Raw genomic sequence first — 22,789 nt, forward strand, 5'->3', positions numbered from 1 at the left:
ACTGAAAAAAGACATTATCCTGATACACAGTAGAGTAGCAGTAGTGTGCGTGTGAAGAGAGAGGGAAGGAGGTGGGGGTGAAGATGTCTATTTGGGCTAAGTGGAACAACTGAGGTTAGCACCCTAGGCTTGAAGGGAGGCCTATAGTCAGTATCTATCCAGCTATCTATCTGTGCATTGTGGGCGGAGAGATGAAACAACCTTCTGCACATTATGATATCAAACTACAAGCTCTGATCTCATCTCAGGTATCTATTCTCATTTCACCCTCCTTTTATCCATTAAAGAGGAAGGAACCAGTGTGAGTCCATGTAGCGAATCACAAAATGTTTGTCAGAAAATAAACTCACCAGAAACTGTTACTCTTTTTTTTCACAGTCTTTGTACATTGCTGTAGAATGCTTCTCTCTATTTCTTTGTGTGACGGTAAAGAGGCGTGAACTAATCCGTCTGTCATCATATAGGAAGTAGAGGGGTTTGTCAGAAGAACTGTAGTTCAGAGTTCCAGCAGGACAGAATGGAGCCCACCTTGCTCTGTGTGTTACTCTGTAAGTACTGAGTGAGTGTGTTTGTGTATGAACACTAATTACCTGATTTACTAAACCTTTGATGGAAAAAAGGAATAAGACAATCATGTAAATTAAGACAGTTTCAGCTTTTTTGTGTTTTATTCCTTATTGATAAAGTGCAAATGCTTATTAGTAAATGGTACTAAAATGATATTGCAGGACATGGTACGTCTCTGGCCATTTTAAAGCTGCAGTCCAGTTTTAGATTTTTAGTTTGTTTTGTACCTTATTGATAATACAGTGCAAATACTTATTAGTAAATTACACTAAAGTTGGATAGCAGCAAATATGGTGTAGGTCTACAGATGAAGGATCTTAATTTGGTCACTCTTTTGTTGCTAAGAATTGTCGTTAACCACAGGAAATGCAGATTTGAACAGTATTGCACTTTTCATGTCGCCTAATTTTGGCCAGCTAATATCCTAACCACCAATCAAGCAACATGTTGGACTAAATGTTTAAATCCGGTTGCATATAGTTTAATTTAAGATCATATATCTGTATATGAGGTGGGGATGAATGACCACCCTACACTGAAGTACCATCTCTGTGAGAACCTGAGCTTGTAGAGCAGATGGTGTGGTGGTGTGGTGAGCATTTAACCAGGTCACCACTCAGGAACTAAAGAGTTGCTCTAACTCAGTGGTTGCTAAAAATACTGTCAATGACGATGAATGCAAAATGCTATATTTGTTGGATGTGTTCTGGTATCAAGTTGTGAATATTGTAAATGGTTGAGAGTTCCGCCTCTACAGATATAGTAAACTGTACTAAGAGATTGATGAGTGTTGACAAGCTATACCTCATGGTGCTATGGACAAAAGAGACTATCAAGACTGAAGACTAACAATGCTATTCATAAGGTTGTCTTTAGCTAACGTGGTACTATCTAGCTAGGCTATTAGCCAACTAGGTGAAAACTAGCTAGCTAGCACCAAAAGCTCACGGCTAATCATCAAATTGCACACGCAAAACCCGGTTCAGCAATGCTTTTCCCCCAAAGTTATTATGGGCCCTGTACCCCATGGGAAACAAACATTCTCAGGCAGCTCTCGATCAAGTCCAGTAAGTTTTGTAAGGTTTTACTGAGTAACGGCCTGTGCTGAGCTTAAGCCACACTCCTAGTCCTCACGGCTAATGAAAGCTAACTAACCGCCGTCTGGGTATAGCCATTTTAGCCGTTGTATTTAGTTCGCCTTGCATTGAGTTGCTTTGTGCCTACTAACTGAACCAGCCCCACTTTGTGGGGATTCGGTCCACGTGAGTTATTTTGCTTCAAGTGCTTGTTTGATGTTACCTCTTTGGCACCACTACCTCTGGTGAGCACGAGTCACCTGGCAACTGATGCACACTAATTACTGTCTACTATTACCAGTTGTGATTTAGGCATGTAAATATTGGTGGGGCCCCAAAAAAAGTGGGATGCATGCCAGCAAAGCCACTACTCAACACAACACTAAACAATACATTAATTGCACTGTAACGGTGACAAACGTACCCCACAAACTGTTAGGGCCTAAATAAAGCTGTCCCAACAGTAGAGTCACAACAGCAGTCCCAACACCTTACCACTGCTACACATGGCTATCAGCATAGCCTTGTCTGGCAGCGAAATAGTTAATTCAGCCTCATTTACTGCATTTAAAAAAAACATAGCTGATATGGCTTACCTGCTTAAACAAATGGTGTCTACTGACAATTGAGATGTATGAACTACAGCATAAGGGGACGACAAGTGGATAAGAGGCAATCCGCAATTTCAATTAAGACATTAATGAGCGAGCTAAGATGGACGTAGTCTATATAACTATTTGTTCAGCACTTTTGAAATGTAGTGACAGAATTCAGAACATGAGCCGTACATACAGTGTTCTCCCCGTACACCAAGTCAGAACTTTAGGATAAATAAAGGGGGCATATAAGCAGACAATGAAAGCTCTTACAATATTCGATGATTCCATTTCTCAAAAACAGGTTATAGGCTACATGTGCACCACCAAGTCACAACAGTAGATGAAATTAAGAGGTGAAAATGGACCACATTATTAGGGTGATGCACATGTTCTTCAAACAGCTTACTACACAACATACACTTAGTATTGCTTTCTTAGCTACAGTATACATATATCCCTGTCATATTACATCGTTTATGCAGCAGCATGCAATGCATTTTTGGACTCACCTTGTTGTGCTGTGTTCACTTGAACAGGAAGCTGGCTCGGCAGTCCTTCGTGGTCAAATTTTGTCATCAAACTTTGTCATCTCTGGAATTATGGCGCTTTCAAGACAACTGGGAACTCTGGAAAAAAAAGGTTGAATCATGATGACATCAGTGATCTTCGAGTCGTAGCTCTAGAAAGAGGCCCGAGTTGGATGAAAGTTCAAAACCTATGTTCCCAGTCGTAGCTCGATTTTCCAGTGTTCCCAGTTGTCTTAAACTCACTAAAGTCAGATTTTGCAGTTCTGAGTTAACAGTTGCTTTGATCAAGGCACAAATCATGCTTCATTGACAGCATGGCCACTGTTGATTGTTTATCATTTTAAACTAGGAAAATAGACCCCTAGTCTTAGACTTGGGACCACACAGCCACTCCCCTGAGTAGCAGGCTAATGATTGCTTTGCAATGCTTGCAGTTAAATTTGCGATTTCCAACTTGTGTAATGTTTATCTCCAAAGGCCGATGAGCATAGACACGTTTTATCTATAATTTCTCTTCATTATTTCTCTTCAGATGACAAGGATTAGAAAAGGATATGCCAGTAGATTGTCAACTTGATTCATGATCATGACTGCTACCTACGATTTTGAAAGGATTTGTCCAATCAAAGCTACTGTACATGATTTGACGTCCTTTTATCTGTGTCCAATGACCTTGAGGCTTCTTGGATGGGCAGTTCTAATGTAACTCTATGGCAGCACCCAAGGGGCTAGAATTTTAGAGCTCTACCCTTAGACTTGGTAGTGAAGTAGTGTCCCCGTGAGTGACAGAACACTGAGCCAATCACAGTACAACGCTCCGTATTTTCTGCTGGCTTGCTCCACCACCACAGAAAGCACTGAGCTAGGCTGAAACCCCTTCATTTTGGAGCTGCCTTACTCAAGAAAACAAAAAAGAGACCATGGTTGTGGTTGAATACTCAAACTAACCACACTAACCTACTATGTGTGATATATATTGAGTATGTAGTATGCTTGTTGGTCATTGTATGAGTTAGTATGCCAAATGTTCCCGGATGTCGTACTACATTTGCCGAATTACGAAGTATACACGCAGTGGACACTATTTCCGTACTTTTAGGGTCCATAATGCAATTCTTTAGAAAATGGGTGTGGCTTCACAACATTTTCAAATTTGAGGAAAAAGGTGGAAAATATGCAGCCGAAGTCCAACAAGAGCGGATACAAATTCATTGCTTTAACTAAATATGACTAAGCTAAGACAATGTTGAGCAATGTAGTAAAGTAATGACTTCTCAAATAAGTTACGCTAAACGTTATTTTGGCTGACAATGTGTTGGCTACGCTATGGTTACGAACCACATAGCATATCATAGCACTTCTGTATATTGCGCTGTAACGTACAATTGACCTTATTTTAGTGCCCAAAAAACGTCATACTTCCAGGTCAAAAGTAATATGAATATCATTGTAAAGTACAATTTCTCCCCTGTCCAGCAAAATCAATGACGAGACCGTCATGCCGCCCGGCTCTGCGTAATTAAAGAAGTCAATGAGCTCTGCGTAATTAAAGAAGTCAATGAGCTCTGTGTAATTAAAGAAGTCAATGAGCTCTGCGTAATTAAAGAAGGCAATGAGCTCTGCGTAATTAAAGAAGGCAATGAGCTCTGCGTAATTAAAGAAGGCAATGAGCTCTGCGTAACTAAAGAAGGCAATGAGCTCTGTCGAGTCTTTTTAAAAATAGCGGCTGGGGAAGTGAAAATTTGTGAAAGGGAAGGGGGAGATTAGCCATGTGGGAAAATAGCTTTTTCACCCGATCTGTCCAACGGTCTCTAAAATGTAAATAAAACACTATAAAGAGTTTGAAAGTGTCATTGCATACCTATTTGAAGATTTGTGTTGAATTTGAATCGGGCTTTTAGGGCGGTGCTAAAGTTATCTTCAGAAGTAAACAGCTGCTGTCGCGGCCTTTGAGAGTCATGATGGCTTGCAACGATGATGTAAAAATGTATGCATTCAGTTGTACAATTGACTAGGTATCCCCCTACCCTGTCCCGTTCTTGTTTTTAATGCGTGCTGTACATTACGCTATGACACGTCACAATTTAAACGTACAGCGTCTGAGGGCTCAGTTATTTAAACTTTTCTCCAAAACGATCGAGCCATTACCATGTCAGTCAACGCTTGGATAGAAACACACCCCAGATGTTGATGCCAACACAGTCGCTACAGTCCCATTAGTTTTCATTGCAGTCTCATTTGAATGTAGCCTCGCAAATTTGTTCCGAATGGGGTTAGTCAACAGTAGGTGACAGTATGTTAGCTAGCTAACAAACTTGTCTACATACTATCTACCTAACTACCCAACATAAATTGACTTGATTATTCACATTCTTACCTAAGTGGTATAGTCTTTGTGCGTTCTCAATGAACATAAATTAGCTCAGGCTATCTACTCTAATTTTAGAGCACTCTGGTCTGAGTGTGCCAGAGTGCAGAATAATTGATGAATTTGCGAATGCTCATCACCCGTTGAATATGGCCGGTGTCAGAAAACGTCAGCAAAAAAGTCTCATTAAATTGTTGCCAGCAGCACAGTTACAGTCACCAATGCTCTGGATAACATGAAAACAGCATAACCAGCTCTGCTGTGGTGAGTAAAATGGTCAGAGTAAAGTGTTCTCTCATTTGTGCCTGGAAGTAGCTCGCCAGTTAGCTTGTGATGTGGGCTTCACTGCTGTTGTGATGGTCAGAACGCTCAGATCAACCCCAGTCCTCTGCCAGTGTGCGCTCTGAATGCTCTGACTTCCAGCATCAACTTCCAGTAGACAGGCATGGTGCTACGCTAGTATGCTCAACTGAAAGGATACCGTTTGTTTACAGTATACTTCCATGGCTAAATAGTAAACTCAGCAACAAAAAAGAAACATACATTTTTCAGGACCCTGTCTTTCAAAGACAATTCATAAAAATCCAAATAACTTCACAGATCTTCATTGTAAAGGGTTTAAACACTGTTTCTCATGCTTGTTCAATGAACCATAAACAATTAATGAACATGTACCTGTGGAACGGTCGTTAAGAGGCCTTTCTACTGACTCTGAAAAACACCAAAAGAAAGATGCCCAGGGTCCCTGCTCATCTGCGTGAATGTGCCTTAGGCATGCTGCAAGAAGGCATGAGGACTGCAGATGTGGCCAGGGCAATAAATTGCAATGTCCGTACTGTGAGACGCCTAAGACAGCGCTACAGGGAGACAGGACGGACAGCTGATCGTCCTCACAGTGCCAGACCACGTGTAACAACATCTGCACAGGATCTGTACATCTGAACATCACACATGCAGGACAGGTACAGGATGGCAACAACTGCCCGAGTTACACCAGGAATGCACAATCCCTCCATCAGTGCGCAGACTGTCCGCAATAGGCTGAGAGAGGCTGGACTGAGGGCTTGTAGGCCTGTTGTAAGGCAGGTCCTCACCAGACATCACAGGCAAAAACGTTGCCTATGGGCACAAACCCACCATCGCTGGACCAGACAAGACTGGCAAAAAGTGCTCTTCGCTGACAAGTCGCGGTTTTGTCTCACCAGGGGTGATGGTCGGATTCGCGTTTATCGTCGAAGGAAATGAGCGTTACACCGAGGTCTGTACTCTGGAGTGGGATCGATTTGGAAGTGGACGGTCAGTCATGGTCTGGGGCGGTGTGTCACAGCATCATCGGACTGAGCTTGTTGTTATTGCAGGCAATCTCAATGCTGTGTATTACAGGGAAGACATCCTCCTCCCTCATGTGGTACCCTTCCTGCAGGCTCATCCTGACATGACCCTCCAGCATGACAATGCCACCAGCCATACTGCTCGTTCTGTGAGTGATTTCCTGCAAGACAGGAATGTCAGTGTTCTGCCATGGCCAACTAAAAGCCTGAATCTCAATCCCAATGAGCACGTCTGGGACCTGTTGGATCGGAGTGTGAGGGCTAGGGTCATTCCCCCCCAGAAATGTCCGGGAACTTGCAGGTGCCTTGGTGGAAGAGTAGGGTAACATCTCACAGCAAGAACTGGCAAATCTGGTGCAGTCCATGAGGAGGAGATGCACTGCAGTACTTAATGCAGCTATTGGCCACACCACATACTGACTGTGACTTTGGATTTGGACTCCCCCCTTTGTTCAGGGACACATTCCATTTCTGTTAGTCACATGTCTGTGGAACTTGTTCAGTTTATGTCTGTTGTTGAATCTTGTTATGTTCATATAAATATTTACATGTTATTAAGTTTTCTGAAAATAAATGCAGTTGACAGTGAGAGGACGTTTCTTTTTTTGCTGAGTTTATATAGTATGTATTATATACTCATTAAGTATGTACTATACAGTATGTTACTATGGGTTTTCGGACACAGCCCATGTTTCTATGCGGCTTTATTAACTGAATGATATACTTTTTACAATGTTTGCAAACTGATATATGACACATTAATGCCAAAATAACATACAAAACAAGCAAAAATGTGAGGCTCATAACAGGTTCTGCCCCACATTGTCAGGCCTGTCCAGTAATCCTGTTGTCCTGGTTTCCAGTGGTTTGCAGAAGTGGATGTCTTCTTTAATTGACCCCCCATAACCGTAACGGACATAAGACCAGGCGCTGTGCCAGGCCCGCCACATCTGTTGACTCATCCAGCTGTAACGTAGAATGTAGAATTACTGACCTAACATTGGATGTGCTCGTGGAAGCAGAACAATGTGTCGTCAACAGGTGCAGGTGTAGTACTGTTCGTAGATATACTACCAGTATAGCTGCTATGTGTCTCTGGATGTGGGCCTTACTTTAACCATTCATCAAAGACAGCCCGTATGTACACTCTCTGTTTTAGTGTTGACTTTCTCTTGGAGAAGAGTGTCAGCTCCTTAAGTACACTCTGTTTTACACTTGTTGACTTTCTCTTGGAGAAGAGTGTCATCTCCTTATGTACACTCTCTGTTTTAGTGTTGACTTTCTCTTGGAGAAGTGTGACATCTCCTTATGTACACTCTCTGTTTTAGTGTTGACTTTCTCTTGGAGAAGTGTGTCATCTCCTTATGTACACTCTCTGTTTTAGTGTTGACTTTCTCTTGGAGAAGTGTGTCATCTCCTTAAGTACACTCTCTGTTTTACACTTGTTGACTTTCTCTTGGAGAAGAGTGTCATCTCCTTATGTACACTCTCTGTTTTAGTGTTGACTTTCTCTTGGAGAAGTGTGTCATCTCCTTATGTACACTCTCTGTTTTAGTGTTGACTTTCTCTTGGAGAAGAGTGTCATCTCCTTATTAAGTACACTCTCTGTTTTAGTGTTGACTTTCTCTTGGAGAAGAGTGTCATCTCCTTATGTACACTCTCTGTTTTACACTCGTTGACTTTCTCTTGGAGAAGTGTGTCATCTCCTTAAGTACACTCTCTGTTTTACACTTGTTGACTTTCTCTTGGAGAAGTGTGTCATCTCCTTATGTACACTCTCTGTTTTAGTGTTGACTTTCTCTTGGAGAAGAGTGTCATCTCCTTAAGTACACTCTCTGTTTTAGTGTTGACTTTCTCTTGGAGAAGTGTGTCATCTCCTTATGTACACTCTCTGTTTTAGTGTTGACTTTCTCTTGGAGAAGTGTGTCATCTCCTTATGTACACTCTCTGTTTTAGTGTTGACTTTCTCTTGGAGAAGTGTGACATCTCCTTATGTACACTCTCTGTTTTAGTGTTGACTTTCTCTTGGAGAAGAGTGTCATCTCCTTATGTACACTCTCTGTTTTAGTGTTGACTTTCTCTTGGAGAAGTGGTATGACTAAACAGGTTGTTCCTTCCTACTCTCTGTTATCCATGGTCCTATGCTCCTTGCAGAATCTTTTGGACGGAGAGAAAGTTCACTGTTGTTCAGGTCCTTTAGTGAAAGACAGTGCAACAGTTTATCCACAGCTGTTGTGTTGTCTCTAAGGACACACGCGTGCAAGCGTGCATGCATGTGTGTGTGTATATGCGGGTGGATGCATGTAAGTGCGTACACGTGTGTGTTTGTTAAGTGGGGGGGTGGCTGAAGTTGTTAAATTTACTTGGTGATCAGTGGAACAACTGAAATTAGTTGGGTATGCTTGAAACCTGACAACTTAGCAAAGGGCCTATAAGCATCTGTTCTATTCTCGTTCCATCCTCCTTTCCTCCAGTAAAGAGGAAGGAACCGGTGTGACATCATGCAGTGTGGGGCCATACAGAGAAGTTGGTCAGAAATTAAATACGCCTTTAAGCACTGCTGTTTTTTCTCACAGTCTTTGTTCATTTCTGTAGAATGCTTTTCTCTCTATTCCTCTGTGTGACGGTAAAGAGGCGTGAACTAGAGGTCAACCGATTTATGATTTTTCAACTCCGATGCCGATTATTGGAGGACCCAAAAAAAAGTCGCTACCGATTAGTCGGCCGATTTTTTAACATTATTTTTTATTTGTAATAATGACAGTTACAACAATACTGAATGAACACTTATTTTAACTTAATATAATACATCAATACAATCAATTTAGCCTCAAATAAATAATGAAACATGTTCAATTTTGTTTAAATAATTGGAGAAGAAAGTAAAAGTGCAATATGTGCCATGTAAGAAAGCTAACGTTAAGTTATTTGCTCAGAACATGAGAACATATGAAAGTTGGTGGTTTCTTTTAACATGAATCTCCAATATTCCCAGGTAACAAATTTTAGGTTGTAGTTATTATAGGAATTATAGGACTATTTCTCTCTCTCTACCATTTGTATTTCGTTAACCTTTGACTATTGGATGTTCTTATAGGCACTTTAGTATTGCCAGTGTAACAGTTGTTATGCAGGTGAATGAGGACCCAAAAGCGACTTGGCGAAAACAGAGTCTTTAATCCAGTTTAAGGAAATAGCAATACTCCTAGACAAATCGGAGCGGTAAATAAAGCATAAGAAACAATTTCACTCGTAATCACGAGAACTGACTGGAGACTCGATAATGAACTGCAGGTTGCCTCGGGAAGGCACTTGACCGTAGCAGACTCAGACACCTGCTCACCACGCAGCATCTGAGGGAAACACGACACGACAGGGCGATACAAAGACACAGCACGGTGAACAGTATACAAGGATCCGACAGGACAGAAACGGAAAACAAGGGGAGAAATAGGGACTCTAATCAGGGGAAAAGATAGGGAACAGGTGTGGGAAGACTAAATGATTGATTAGGGGAATAGGAACAGCTGGGAGCAGGAACGGAACGATAGAGAGAAGAGAGAGAGAGAGGGAGAGAGAAAAAGGGAACGAACCTAAAAAGACCAGCAGGGGGAAAACGAACAGAAGGAAAAGCAAAATGACAAGACAATATAAGACAAAACATGACAGTACCCCCCCACTCACCGAGCGCCTCCTGGCGCACTCGAGGAGGAATCCTGGCGGCAACGGAGGAAATCATCAATCAGTGAACGGTCCAGCACGTCCCGAGACGGAACCAAACTCCTCTCCTCAGGACCGTAACCCTCCCAATCCACTAAGTATTGGTGACCCCGTCCCCGAGAACGCATGTCCATGATCCTACGTACCTTGTAAATAGGTGCGCTCTCGACAAGGACGGGGGGGGGGGGAAGACGAACGGGGGTGCGAAGAAAGGGCTTGACACAGGAGACATGGAAGACAGGATGGACGCGACGAAGATGTCGCGGAAGAAGCAGTCGCACAGCACAGGATTGACGACCTGGGAGACACGGAACGGACCAATGAACCGCGGAGTCAACTTACGAGAAGCTGTCGTAAGAGGAAGGTTGCGAGTGGAAAGCCACACTCTCTGGCCGCAACAATACCTTGGACTCTTAATCCTACGTTTATTGGCGGCTCTCACAGTCTGTGCCCTGTAACGGCAAAGTGCAGACCTCACCCTCCTCCAGGTGCGCTCACAACGTTGGACAAACGCTTGAGCGGAGGGAACGCTGGACTCGGCAAGCTGGGATGAGAACAGAGGAGGCTGGTAACCCAGACTACTCTGAAACGGAGATAACCCGGTAGCAGACGAAGGAAGCGAGTTGTGAGCGTATTCTGCCCAGGGGAGCTGTTCTGCCCAAGACGCAGGGTTTCTGAAAGAAAGGCTGCGTAGTATGCGACCAATCGTCTGATTGGCCCTCTCTGCTTGACCGTTAGACTGGGGATGAAACCCGGAAGAGAGACTGACGGACGCACCGATCAAACGACAGAACTCCCTCCAAAACTGTGACGTGAATTGCGGACCTCTGTCTGAAACGGCGTCTAACGGGAGGCCATGAATTCTGAACACATTCTCGATGATGATTTGTGCCGTCTCCTTAGCGGAAGGAAGTTTAGCGAGAGGAATGAAATGTGCCGCCTTAGAGAACCTATCGACAACCGTAAGAATCACAGTCTTCCCCGCAGACAAAGGCAGACCGGTAATGAAGTCTAGGGCGATGTGAGACCATGGTCGAGAAGGAATGGGGAGCGGTCTGAGACGACCGGCAGGAGGAGAGTTACCTGACTTAGTCTGCGCGCAGTCCGAACAAGCAGCCACGAAACGGCGCGTGTCACGCTCCTGAGTCGGCCACCAAAAGCGCTGGCGAATAGAAGCAAGAGTGCCTCGAACACCGGGATGACCAGCTAACTTGGCAGAGTGAGCCCACTGAAGAACAGCCAGACGAGTGGAAACAGGAACGAAAAGAAGGTTACTAGGACAAGCGCGCGGCGACGCAGTGTGCGTGAGTGCTTGCTTAACCTGTCTTTCAATTCCCCAGACTGTCAACCCGACAACACGCCCATAAGGAAGAATCCCCTCGGGATCAGTAGAAGCCACAGAAGAACTAAAAAGACGGGATAAGGCATCAGGCTTGGTGTTCTTGCTACCCGGACGGTAAGAAATCACAAACTCGAAACGAGCGAAAAATAACGCCCAACGAGCTTGACGAGCATTAAGTCGTTTGGCAGAACGGATGTACTCAAGGTTCTTATGGTCTGTCCAAACGACAAAAGGAACGGTCGCCCCCTCCAACCACTGTCGCCATTCGCCTAGGGCTAAGCGGATGGCGAGCAGTTCGCGGTTACCCACATCATAGTTGCGTTCAGATGGCGACAGGCGATGAGAAAAATAAGCGCAAGGATGAACCTTATCGTCAGACTGGAAGCGCTGGGATAGAATGGCTCCCACGCCTACCTCTGAAGCGTCAACCTCGACAATGAATTGTCTAGTGACGTCAGGAGTAACGAGGATAGGAGCGGACGTAAAACGTTCTTTTAGAAGATCAAAAGCTCCCTGGGCGGAACCGGACCACTTAAAACACGTCTTGACAGAAGTAAGAGCTGTGAGAGGGGCAGCAACTTGACCGAAATTACGAATGAAACGCCGATAGAAATTAGCGAAACCTAGAAAGCGCTGCAACTCGACACGTGACCTTGGAACGGGCCACTCACTGACAGCTTGGACCTTAGCGGAATCCATCTGAATGCCTTCAGCGGAAATAACAGAACCGAGAAAAGTAACGGAGGAGACATGAAAAGAGCACTTCTCAGCCTTCACGTAGAGACAATTCTCTAAAAGGCGCTGGAGAACACGTCGAACGTGCTGAACATGAATCTCGAGTGACGGTGAAAAAATCAGGATATCGTCAAGGTAGACAAAAACAAAGATGTTCAGCATGTCTCTCAGAACATCATTAACTAATGCCTGAAAAACAGCTGGCGCATTGGCGAGACCAAACGGCAGAACCCGGTACTCAAAATGCCCTAACGGAGTGTTAAACGCCGTTTTCCACTCGTCCCCCTCTCTGATGCGCACGAGATGGTAAGCGTTACGAAGGTCCAACTCAGTAAAGCACCTGGCTCCCTGCAGAATCTCGAAGGCTGATGACATAAGGGGAAGCGGATAACGATTCTTAACCGTTATGTCATTCAGCCCTCGATAATCCACGCAGGGGCGTAGAGTACCGTCCTTTTTCTTAAAAAAAAAAACCCCGCCCCGGCCGGAGAGGAAGAAGGCACTATGGTACCAGCGTCAAGAGACACAGACAAATAATCCTCGAGAGCCTTACGTTCGGGAGCCGACAGAGAGTATAGTCTACCCCGAGGAGGAGTGGTCCCCGGAAGGAGATCAATACTACAATCATACGACCGGTGAGGAGGAAGGGAGTTGGCTCGGGACCGACTGAAGACCGTGCGCAGATCATGATATTCCTCCGGCACTCCTGTCAAATCGCCAGGTTCCTCCTGAGAAGTGGGGACAGAAGAAATGGGAGGGATGGCAGACATTAAACACTTCACATGACAAGAAACGTTCCAGGATAGGATAGAATTACTAGACCAATTAATAGAAGGATTATGACATACTAGCCAGGGATGACCCAAAACAACAGGTGTAAAAGGTGAACGAAAAATCAAAAAAGAAATAGTCTCACTGTGGTTACCAGATACTGTGAGGGTTAAAGGTAGTGTCTCAAATCTGATACTGGGAAGATGACTACCATCTAAGGCGAACATGGGCGTAGGCTTGTCTAACTGTCTGAAAGGAATGTCATGTTTCCGAGCCCATGCTTCGTCCATGAAACAACCCTCAGCCCCAGAGTCTATCAAGGCACTGCATGTAGCACCCGAACCGGTCCAGCGTAGATGGACCGACATAGTAGTACAGGATCTAGATGGAGAGACCTGAGTAGTAACGCTCACCAGTAGCCCTCCGCTTACTGATGAGCTCTGGCTTTTACTGGACATGAATTGACAAAATGTCCATCAAATCCGCAATAGAGGCACAGGCGGTTGGTGATCCTCCGTTCCCTCTCCTTAGTCGAGATGCGAATACCTCCCAGCTGCATGGGCTCAGTCTCTGAGCCAGAGGAGGGAGATGGTTGCGATGCGGAGCAGGGAAACACCGTTGACGCGAGCTCTCTTCCACGAGCTTGGTGACGAAGATCTACCCGTCGTTCTATGCGGATGGCGAGAGCAATCAAAGAGTCCACACTGGAAGGAACCTCCCGGGAGAGAATCTCATCTTTAACCACTGCGTGGAGTCCCTCCAGAAAACGAGCGAGCAGCGCCGGCTCGTTCCAGTCACTAGAGGCAGCAAGAGTGCGAAACTCTATAGAGTAATCCGTTATGGATCGATCACCTTGGCATAGGGAAGCCAGGGCCCTAGAAGCCTCCCTACCAAAAACTGAACGGTCAAAAACCCGAATCATCTCCTCTTTAAAGTTCTGGTAATTGTTTGAACAATCAGCCCTTGCCTCCCAGATAGCTGTGCCCCACTCTCGAGCCCGGCCAGTAAGGAGTGAAATCACGTAAGCAACCCGAGCTCTCTCTCTAGAGTATGTGTTGGGTTGGAGAGAGAACACAATATCACACTGGGTGAGAAAGGAGCGGCACTCCTTGGGCTGCCCGGAGTAGCAAGGTGGGTTATTAACCCTAGGTTCCGGAGGCTCGGCAGACCAGGAAGTAACAGGTGGCACGAGACGAAGACTCTGGAACTGTCCAGAGAGGTCGGAAACCTGAGCGGCCAGGTTCTCCATGGCATGACGAGCAGCAGACAATTCCTGCTCGTGTCTGCCGAGCATGGCTCCTTGGATCTCGACGGCAGTGTTACGAGCGTCTGTAGTCGCTGGGTCCATTCTTTGGTCGGATCCTTCTGTTATGCAGGTGAATGAGGACCCAAAAGCGACTTGGCGAAAACAGAGTCTTTAATCCAGTTTAAGGAAATAGCAATACTCCTAGACAAATCGGAGCGGTAAATAAAGCATAAGAAACAATTTCACTCGTAATCACGAGAACTGACTGGAGACTCGATAATGAACTGCAGGTTGCCTCATGAAGGCACTTGACCGTAGCAGACTCAGACACCTGCTCACCACGCAGCATCTGAGGGAAACACGACACGACAGGGCGATACAAAGACACAGCACGGTGAACAGTATACAAGGATCCGACAGGACAGAAACGGAAAACAAGGGGAGAAATAGGGACTCTAATCAGGGGAAAAGATAGGGAACAGGTGTGGGAAGACTAAATGATTGATTAGGGGAATAGGAACAGCTGGGAGCAGGAACGGAACGATAGAGAGAAGAGAGAGAGAGAGGGAGAGAGAAAAAAGGGAACGAACCTAAAAAGACCAGCAGGGGGAAAACGAACAGAAGGAAAAGCAAAATGACAAGACAATATAAGACAAAACATGACAACAGTATAGCTTCCGTCCCTCTCCTCGCTCGAACCAGGAACACATCGACAACAGCCACCCTTGAAGTAGCGTTACCCATGCAGAACAAGGGAAACAACCACTCCAAGTCTCAGAGCGAGTGACGTTTGAAACGCTATTAGCGCGCACCCCGCTGACTAGCTAGCCATTTCACATCGGTTACACCAGCCTAACCTCGGGAGTTGATAGGCTTAAAGTCATAAACAGCTCAATGCTTGAAGCACAGCGAAGAGCTGCTGGCAAAACGCAGTAAAATGCTGTTTGAATGAATGCTTATGAGCCTGCTGGTGCCTACCATCGCTCAGTCAGACTGCTCTATCAAATCATAGACTTAGTTATAACATAACACACCGAAATTAGAGCATTAGGTCATTAATATGGTCAAATCCGGAAACTATCATCTCGAAAACAAGATGTTTATTCTTTCAGTGAAATACGGAACCGTTCCGTATTTGATCTAACGGTGGCATCCATACGTCTAAATATTCCTGTTACATTGCACAACCTTCAAAGTTATGTCATAATTACGTAGAATTCCGGTCAAATTAGGCATCCCAAACTGTTGCATATACACTGACTCTGCGTGCAATGAACTCAAGAGAAGTGACACAATTTCACCAGGTTAATATCGCCTGCTAACCTGGATTTCTTTTAGCTAAATATGCAGGTTTGAAAATATATACTTCTGTGTATTGATTTTAAGAAAGGCATTGATGTTCATGGTTAGGTACACATTGGAGCAATGACAATCTTTTTTCACGAATACGCACCGCATCGATTATATGCATAGCAGGACACGCTAGATAAACTAGTAATATCATCAACCATGTGTAGTTAACTAGTGATTATGATTGATTGATTTTTTTAATAAGATTATTTTAATGCTAGCTAGCAACTTACCTTGGCTTACTGCATTTGCGTAACAGGCAGGCTCCTCGTGTAGTGCAATGTAAAGCAGGTGGTTAGAACGTTGGACTAGTTTAGGTGTAAAAAAAACTATATTTAAAGAAAATCGGCCAAATCGGTGTCCAGAAATCCATATTTCCGATTGTTGTGAAAACTTGAAATCGGCCACAATTAATCGGCCATTCTGATTAATCGGTTGACATCTAGCGTGAACTAATCTTCATATAGGAAGTAGAGGGGTTTGCCAGAAGAACTGTAGTTCAGAGATCATCGTCAGGACAGAATGGAACACACCTTGCCTGCAGCAAAAGCCTCTATCCCATCCTCTGGCTAGGCAGAGTACTTGCCGTGCGGCCCTACCAACCCTTCCATGTATTCGTAATGGCCCTTCGCGTGAGTTGGGTTTGTTCCTTCGTTCATGTTGTCACTCCCTTATTTCCCGGTCTAGTGTGGGGCCTTGGTTAGATGAGTACTTTATTACTTTATGTTTATAGACTCTTCCTATACCCCCTTACCTTGTCTTCTTCTTTTATATATCAATACCTAATAACAGTAGTCTAGTATGGGGCCTTGGATAGATGAGGACTTTATTACTTTATGTTTATAGACTCTTCCTATACCCCCTTACCTTGTCTTCTTCTTTTATATATCAATACCTAATAACAGTAGTCTAGTATGAGGCCTTGGATAGATGAGGACTTTATTACTTTATGTTTATAGACTCTTCCTATACCCCTTACCTTGTCTTCTTCTTTTATATATCAATACCTAATAACAGTAGTCTAGTATGAGGCCTTGGATAGATGAGGACTTTATTACTTTATGTTTATAGACTCTTCCTATACCCCCTTACCTTGTCTTCTTCTTTTATATATCAATACCTAATAACAGTAGTCTAGTATGGGGCCTTGGATAGATGAGGACTTTATTACTTTATGTTTATAGACTCTTCCTATACCCCCTTACCTTGTCTTCTTCTTTTATATATCAATACCTAATAACAGTAGTCTAGTATGAGGCCTTGGATAGATGAGGACTTTATTACTTTATGTTTATAGACTCTTCCTATACCCCTTACCTTGTCTTCTTCTTTTATATATCAATACCTAATAACAGTAGTCTAGTATGAGGCCTTGGATAGATGAGGACTTTATTACTTTATGTTTATAGACTCTTCCTATACCCCCTTACCTTGTCTTCTTCTTTTATATATCAATACCTAATAACAGTAGTCTAGTATGAGGCCTTGGATAGATGAGGACTTTATTACTTTATGTTTATAGACTCTTCCTATACTCCCTTACCTTGTGTCTTCTTCTTTTATATATCAATACCTAATAACAGTAGTCTAGTATGAGGCCTTGGATAGATGAGTACTTTATTACTTTATGTTTATAGACTCTTCCTATACCCCCTTACCTTGTCTTCTTCTTTTATATATCAATACCTAATAACAGTAGTCTAGTATGAGGCCTTGGATAGATGAGGACTTTATTACTTTATGTTTATATATTCTTCCTATACCCCCTTACCTTGTCTTCTTCTTTTATATATCAATACCTAATAACAGTAGTCTAGTATGAGGCCTTGGATAGATGAGGACTTTATTACTTTATGTTTATAGACTCTTCCTATACCCCCTTACCTTGTCTTCTTCTTTTATATATCAATACCTAATAACAGTAGTCTAGTATGAGGCCTTGGATAGATGAGGACTTTATTACTTTATGTTTATAGACTCTTCCTATACCCCTTACCTTGTCTTCTTCTTTTATATATCAATACCTAATAACAGTAGTCTAGTATGAGGCCTTGGATAGATGAGGACTTTATTACTTTATGTTTATAGACTCTTCCTATACTCCCTTACCTTGTCTTCTTCTTTTATATATCAATACCTAATAACAGTAGTCTAGTATGAGGCCTTGGATAGATGAGGACTTTATTACTTTATGTTTATATATTCTTCCTATACCCCTTACCTTGTGTCTTCTTTTATATATCAATACCTAATAACAGTAGTCTAGTATGGGGCCTTGGATAGATGAGGACTTTATTACTTTATGTTTATAGACTCTTCCTATACCCCCTTACCTTGTCTTCTTCTTTTATATATCAATACCTAATAACAGTAGTCTAGTATGGGGCCTTGGATAGATGAGGACTTTATTACTTTATGTTTATATATTCTTCCTATACCCCCTTACCTTGTCTTCTTCTTTTATATATCAATACCTAATAACAGTAGTCTAGTATGGGGCCTTGGATAGATGAGGACTTTATTACTTTATGTTTATAGATTCTTCCTATACCCCTTACCTTGTGTCTTCTTCTTTTATATATCAATACCTAATAACAGTAGTCTAGTATGAGGCCTTGGATAGATGAGGACTTTATTACTTTATGTTTATAGATTCTTCCTATACCCCCTTACCTTGTCTTCTTCTTTTATATATCAATACCTAATAACAGTAGTCTAGTATGAGGCCTTGGATAGATGAGGACTTTATTACTTTATGTTTATATATTCTTCCTATACCCCCTTACCTTGTCTTCTTCTTTTATATATCAATACCTAATAACAGTAGTCTAGTATGGGGCCTTGGATAGATGAGGACTTTATTACTTTATGTTTATATATTCTTCCTATACCCCCTTACCTTGTCTTCTTCTTTTATATATCAATACCTAATAACAGTAGTCTAGTATGAGGCCTTGGATAGATGAGGACTTTATTACTTTATGTTTATATATTCTTCCTATACCCCCTTACCTTGTGTCTTCTTCTTTTATATATCAATACCTAATAACAGTAGTCTAGTATGAGGCCTTGGATAGATGAGGACTTTATTACTTTATGTTTATAGATTCTTCCTATACCCCCTTACCTTGTGTCTTCTTCTTTTATATATCAATACCTAATAACAGTAGTCTAGTATGAGGCCTTGGATAGATGAGGACTTTATTACTTTATGTTTATATATTCTTCCTATACCCCCTTACCTTGTCTTCTTCTTTTATATATCAATACCTAATAACAGTAGTCTAGTATGAGGCCTTGGATAGATGAGGACTTTATTACTTTATGTTTATAGACTCTTCCTATACTCCCTTACCTTGTGTCTTCTTCTTTTATATATCAATACCTAATAACAGTAGTCTAGTATGAGGCCTTGGATAGATGAGGACTTTATTACTTTATGTTTATATATCAATACCTAATAACAGTAGTCTAGTATGAGGCCTTGGATAGATGAGGACTTTATTACTTTATGTTTATATATTCTTCCTATACCCCTTACCTTTGTCTTCTTCTTTTATATATCAATACCTAATAACAGTAGTCTAGTATGAGGCCTTGGATAGATGAGGACTTTATTACTTTATGTTTATAGACTCTTCCTATACCCCCTTACCTTGTGTCTTCTTCTTTTATATATCAATACCTAATAACAGTAGTCTAGTATGAGGCCTTGGATAGATGAGGACTTTATTACTTTATGTTTATATATCAATACCTAATAACAGTAGTCTAGTATGGGGCCTTGGATAGATGAGGACTTTATTACTTTATGTTTATAGACTCTTCCTATACTCCCTTACCTTGTGTCTTCTTCTTTTATATATCAATACCTAATAACAGTAGTCTAGTATGGGCCTTGGATAGATGAGGACTTTATTACTTTATGTTTATAGACTCTTCCTATACCCCTTACCTTGTCTTCTTCTTTTATATATCAATACCTAATAACAGTAGTCTAGTATGAGGCCTTGGATAGATGAGGACTTTATTACTTTATGTTTATAGACTCTTCCTATACCCCCTTACCTTGTCTTCTTCTTTTATATATCAATACCTAATAACAGTAGTCTAGTATGAGGCCTTGGATAGATGAGGACTTTATTACTTTATGTTTATAGACTCTTCCTATACCCCCTTACCTTGTCTTCTTCTTTTATATATCAATACCTAATAACAGTAGTCTAGTATGAGGCCTTGGATAGATGAGGACTTTATTACTTTATGTTTATAGATTCTTCCTATACCCCTTACCTTGTCTTCTTCTTTTATATATCAATACCTAATAACAGTAGTCTAGTATGAGGCCTTGGATAGATGAGGACTTTATTACTTTATGTTTATAGACTCTTCCTATACCCCTTACCTTGTCTTCTTCTTTTATATATCAATACCTAATAACAGTAGTCTAGTATGAGGCCTTGGATAGATGAGGACTTTATTACTTTATGTTTATAGACTCTTCCTATACCCCCTTACCTTTGTCTTCTTCTTTTATATATCAATACCTAATAACAGTAGTCTAGTATGAGGCCTTGGATAGATGAGGACTTTATTACTTTATGTTTATAGACTCTTCCTATACCCCTTACCTTGTGTCTTCTTCTTTTATATATCAATACCTAATAACAGTAGTCTAGTATGAGGCCTTGGATAGATGAGGACTTTATTACTTTATGTTTATAGACTCTTCCTATACCCCCTTACCTTGTCTTCTTCTTTTATATATCAATACCTAATAACAGTAGTCTAGTATGAGGCCTTGGATAGATGAGGACTTTATTACTTTATGTTTATATATTCTTCCTATACCCCCTTACCTTGTCTTCTTCTTTTATATATCAATACCTAATAACAGTAGTCTAGTATGAGGCCTTGGATAGATGAGGACTTTATTACTTTATGTTTATAGACTCTTCCTATATCCCCTTAGTCTAGTATGCCTTGGATAGATGAGGACTTTATTGACTCTTCCTATACCCCTTACCTTGTCTTCTTCTTTTATATATCAATACCTAATAACAGTAGTCTAGTATGAGGCCTTGGATAGATGAGGACTTTATTACTTTATGTTTATAGACTCTTCCTATACCCCCTTACCTTGTCTTCTTCTTTTATATATCAATACCTAATAACAGTAGTCTAGTATGAGGCCTTGGATAGATGAGGACTTTATTACTTTATGTTTATAGACTCTTCCTATACTCCCTTACCTTGTGTCTTCTTCTTTTATATATCAATACCTAATAACAGTAGTCTAGTATGAGGCCTTGGATAGATGAGGACTTTATTACTTTATGTTTATATATTCTTCCTATACCCCCTTACCTTGTGTCTTCTTTTATATATCAATACCTAATAACAGTAGTCTAGTATGGGGCCTTGGATAGATGAGGACTTTATTACTTTATGTTTATAGACTCTTCCTATACCCCCTTACCTTGTCTTCTTCTTTTATATATCAATACCTAATAACAGTAGTCTAGTATGGGGCCTTGGATAGATGAGGACTTTATTACTTTATGTTTATATATTCTTCCTATACCCCCTTACCTTGTCTTCTTCTTTTATATATCAATACCTAATAACAGTAGTCTAGTATGGGGCCTTGGATAGATGAGGACTTTATTACTTTATGTTTATAGACTCTTCCTATACCCCCTTACCTTGTGTTCTTCTTTTATATATCAATACCTAATAACAGTAGTCTAGTATGAGGCCTTGGATAGATGAGGACTTTATTACTTTATGTTTATAGATTCTTCCTATACCCCCTTACCTTGTCTTCTTCTTTTATATATCAATACCTAATAACAGTAGTCTAGTGAGGCCTTGGATAGATGAGGACTTTATTACTTTATGTTTATATATTCTTCCTATACCCCCTTACCTTGTCTTCTTCTTTTATATATCAATACCTAATAACAGTAGTCTAGTATGGGGCCTTGGATAGATGTGAGGACTTTATTACTTTATGTTTATATATTCTTCCTATACCCCCTTACCTTGTCTTCTTCTTTTATATATCAATACCTAATAACAGTAGTCTAGTATGAGGCCTTGGATAGATGAGGACTTTATTACTTTATGTTTATATATTCTTCCTATACCCCCTTACCTTGTGTCTTCTTCTTTTATATATCAATACCTAATAACAGTAGTCTAGTATGAGGCCTTGGATAGATGAGGACTTTATTACTTTATGTTTATAGATTCTTCCTATACCCCTTACCTTGTGTCTTCTTCTTTTATATATCAATACCTAATAACAGTAGTCTAGTATGAGGCCTTGGATAGATGAGGACTTTATTACTTTATGTTTATATATTCTTCCTATACCCCCTTACCTTGTCTTCTTCTTTTATATATCAATACCTAATAACAGTAGTCTAGTATGAGGCCTTGGATAGATGAGGACTTTATTACTGTATGTTTATAGACTCTTCCTATACTCCCTTACCTTGTGTCTTCTTCTTTTATATATCAATACCTAATAACAGTAGTCTAGTATGATGCCTTGGATAGATGAGGACTTTATTACTTTATGTTTATAGATTCTTCCTATACCCCCTTACCTTGTGTCTTCTTCTTTTATATATCAATACCTAATAACAGTAGTCTAGTATGAGGCCTTGGATAGATGAGGACTTTATTACTTTATGTTTATATATTCTTCCTATACCCCCTTACCTTGTCTTCTTCTTTTATATATCAATACCTAATAACAGTAGTCTAGTATGAGGCCTTGGATAGATGAGGACTTTATTACTTTATGTTTATAGACTCTTCCTATACTCCCTTACCTTGTGTCTTCTTCTTTTATATATCAATACCTAATAACAGTAGTCTAGTATGAGGCCTTGGATAGATGAGGACTTTATTACTTTATGTTTCTTCTTTTATATATACCTTGGATAGATGAGGACTTTATTACTTTATGTTTATAATACCTAATAACAGTAGTCTAGTATGGGGCCTTGGATAGATGAGGACTTTATTACTTTATGTTTATAGACTCTTCCTATCCTATACCCCCTTACCTTGTCTTCTTCTTTTATATATCAATACCTAATAACAGTAGTCTAGTATGAGGCCTTGGATAGATGAGGACTTTATTA

General features: G+C 41.3%; 1 protein-coding gene across 1 annotated transcript in view; it reads left to right on the forward strand.

Annotated features, from left to right (window-relative positions):
• Positions 1-507: 507 nt before the first annotated feature.
• Positions 508-22,789, forward strand: part of LOC124008794 (obscurin-like) — a 77,103-nt gene continuing 54,821 nt past the window's right edge. The window contains exon 1 of the mRNA XM_046320349.1: positions 508-548. Coding sequence (XP_046176305.1) covers positions 518-548 — 31 coding nt within the window. The 5' untranslated portion in view covers positions 508-517. The remainder of the gene's footprint in view (positions 549-22,789) is intronic.

Source organism: Oncorhynchus gorbuscha, linkage group LG21 (assembly GCF_021184085.1).
Source record: "Oncorhynchus gorbuscha isolate QuinsamMale2020 ecotype Even-year linkage group LG21, OgorEven_v1.0, whole genome shotgun sequence".
Lineage (NCBI taxonomy): Eukaryota > Metazoa > Chordata > Actinopteri > Salmoniformes > Salmonidae > Oncorhynchus > Oncorhynchus gorbuscha.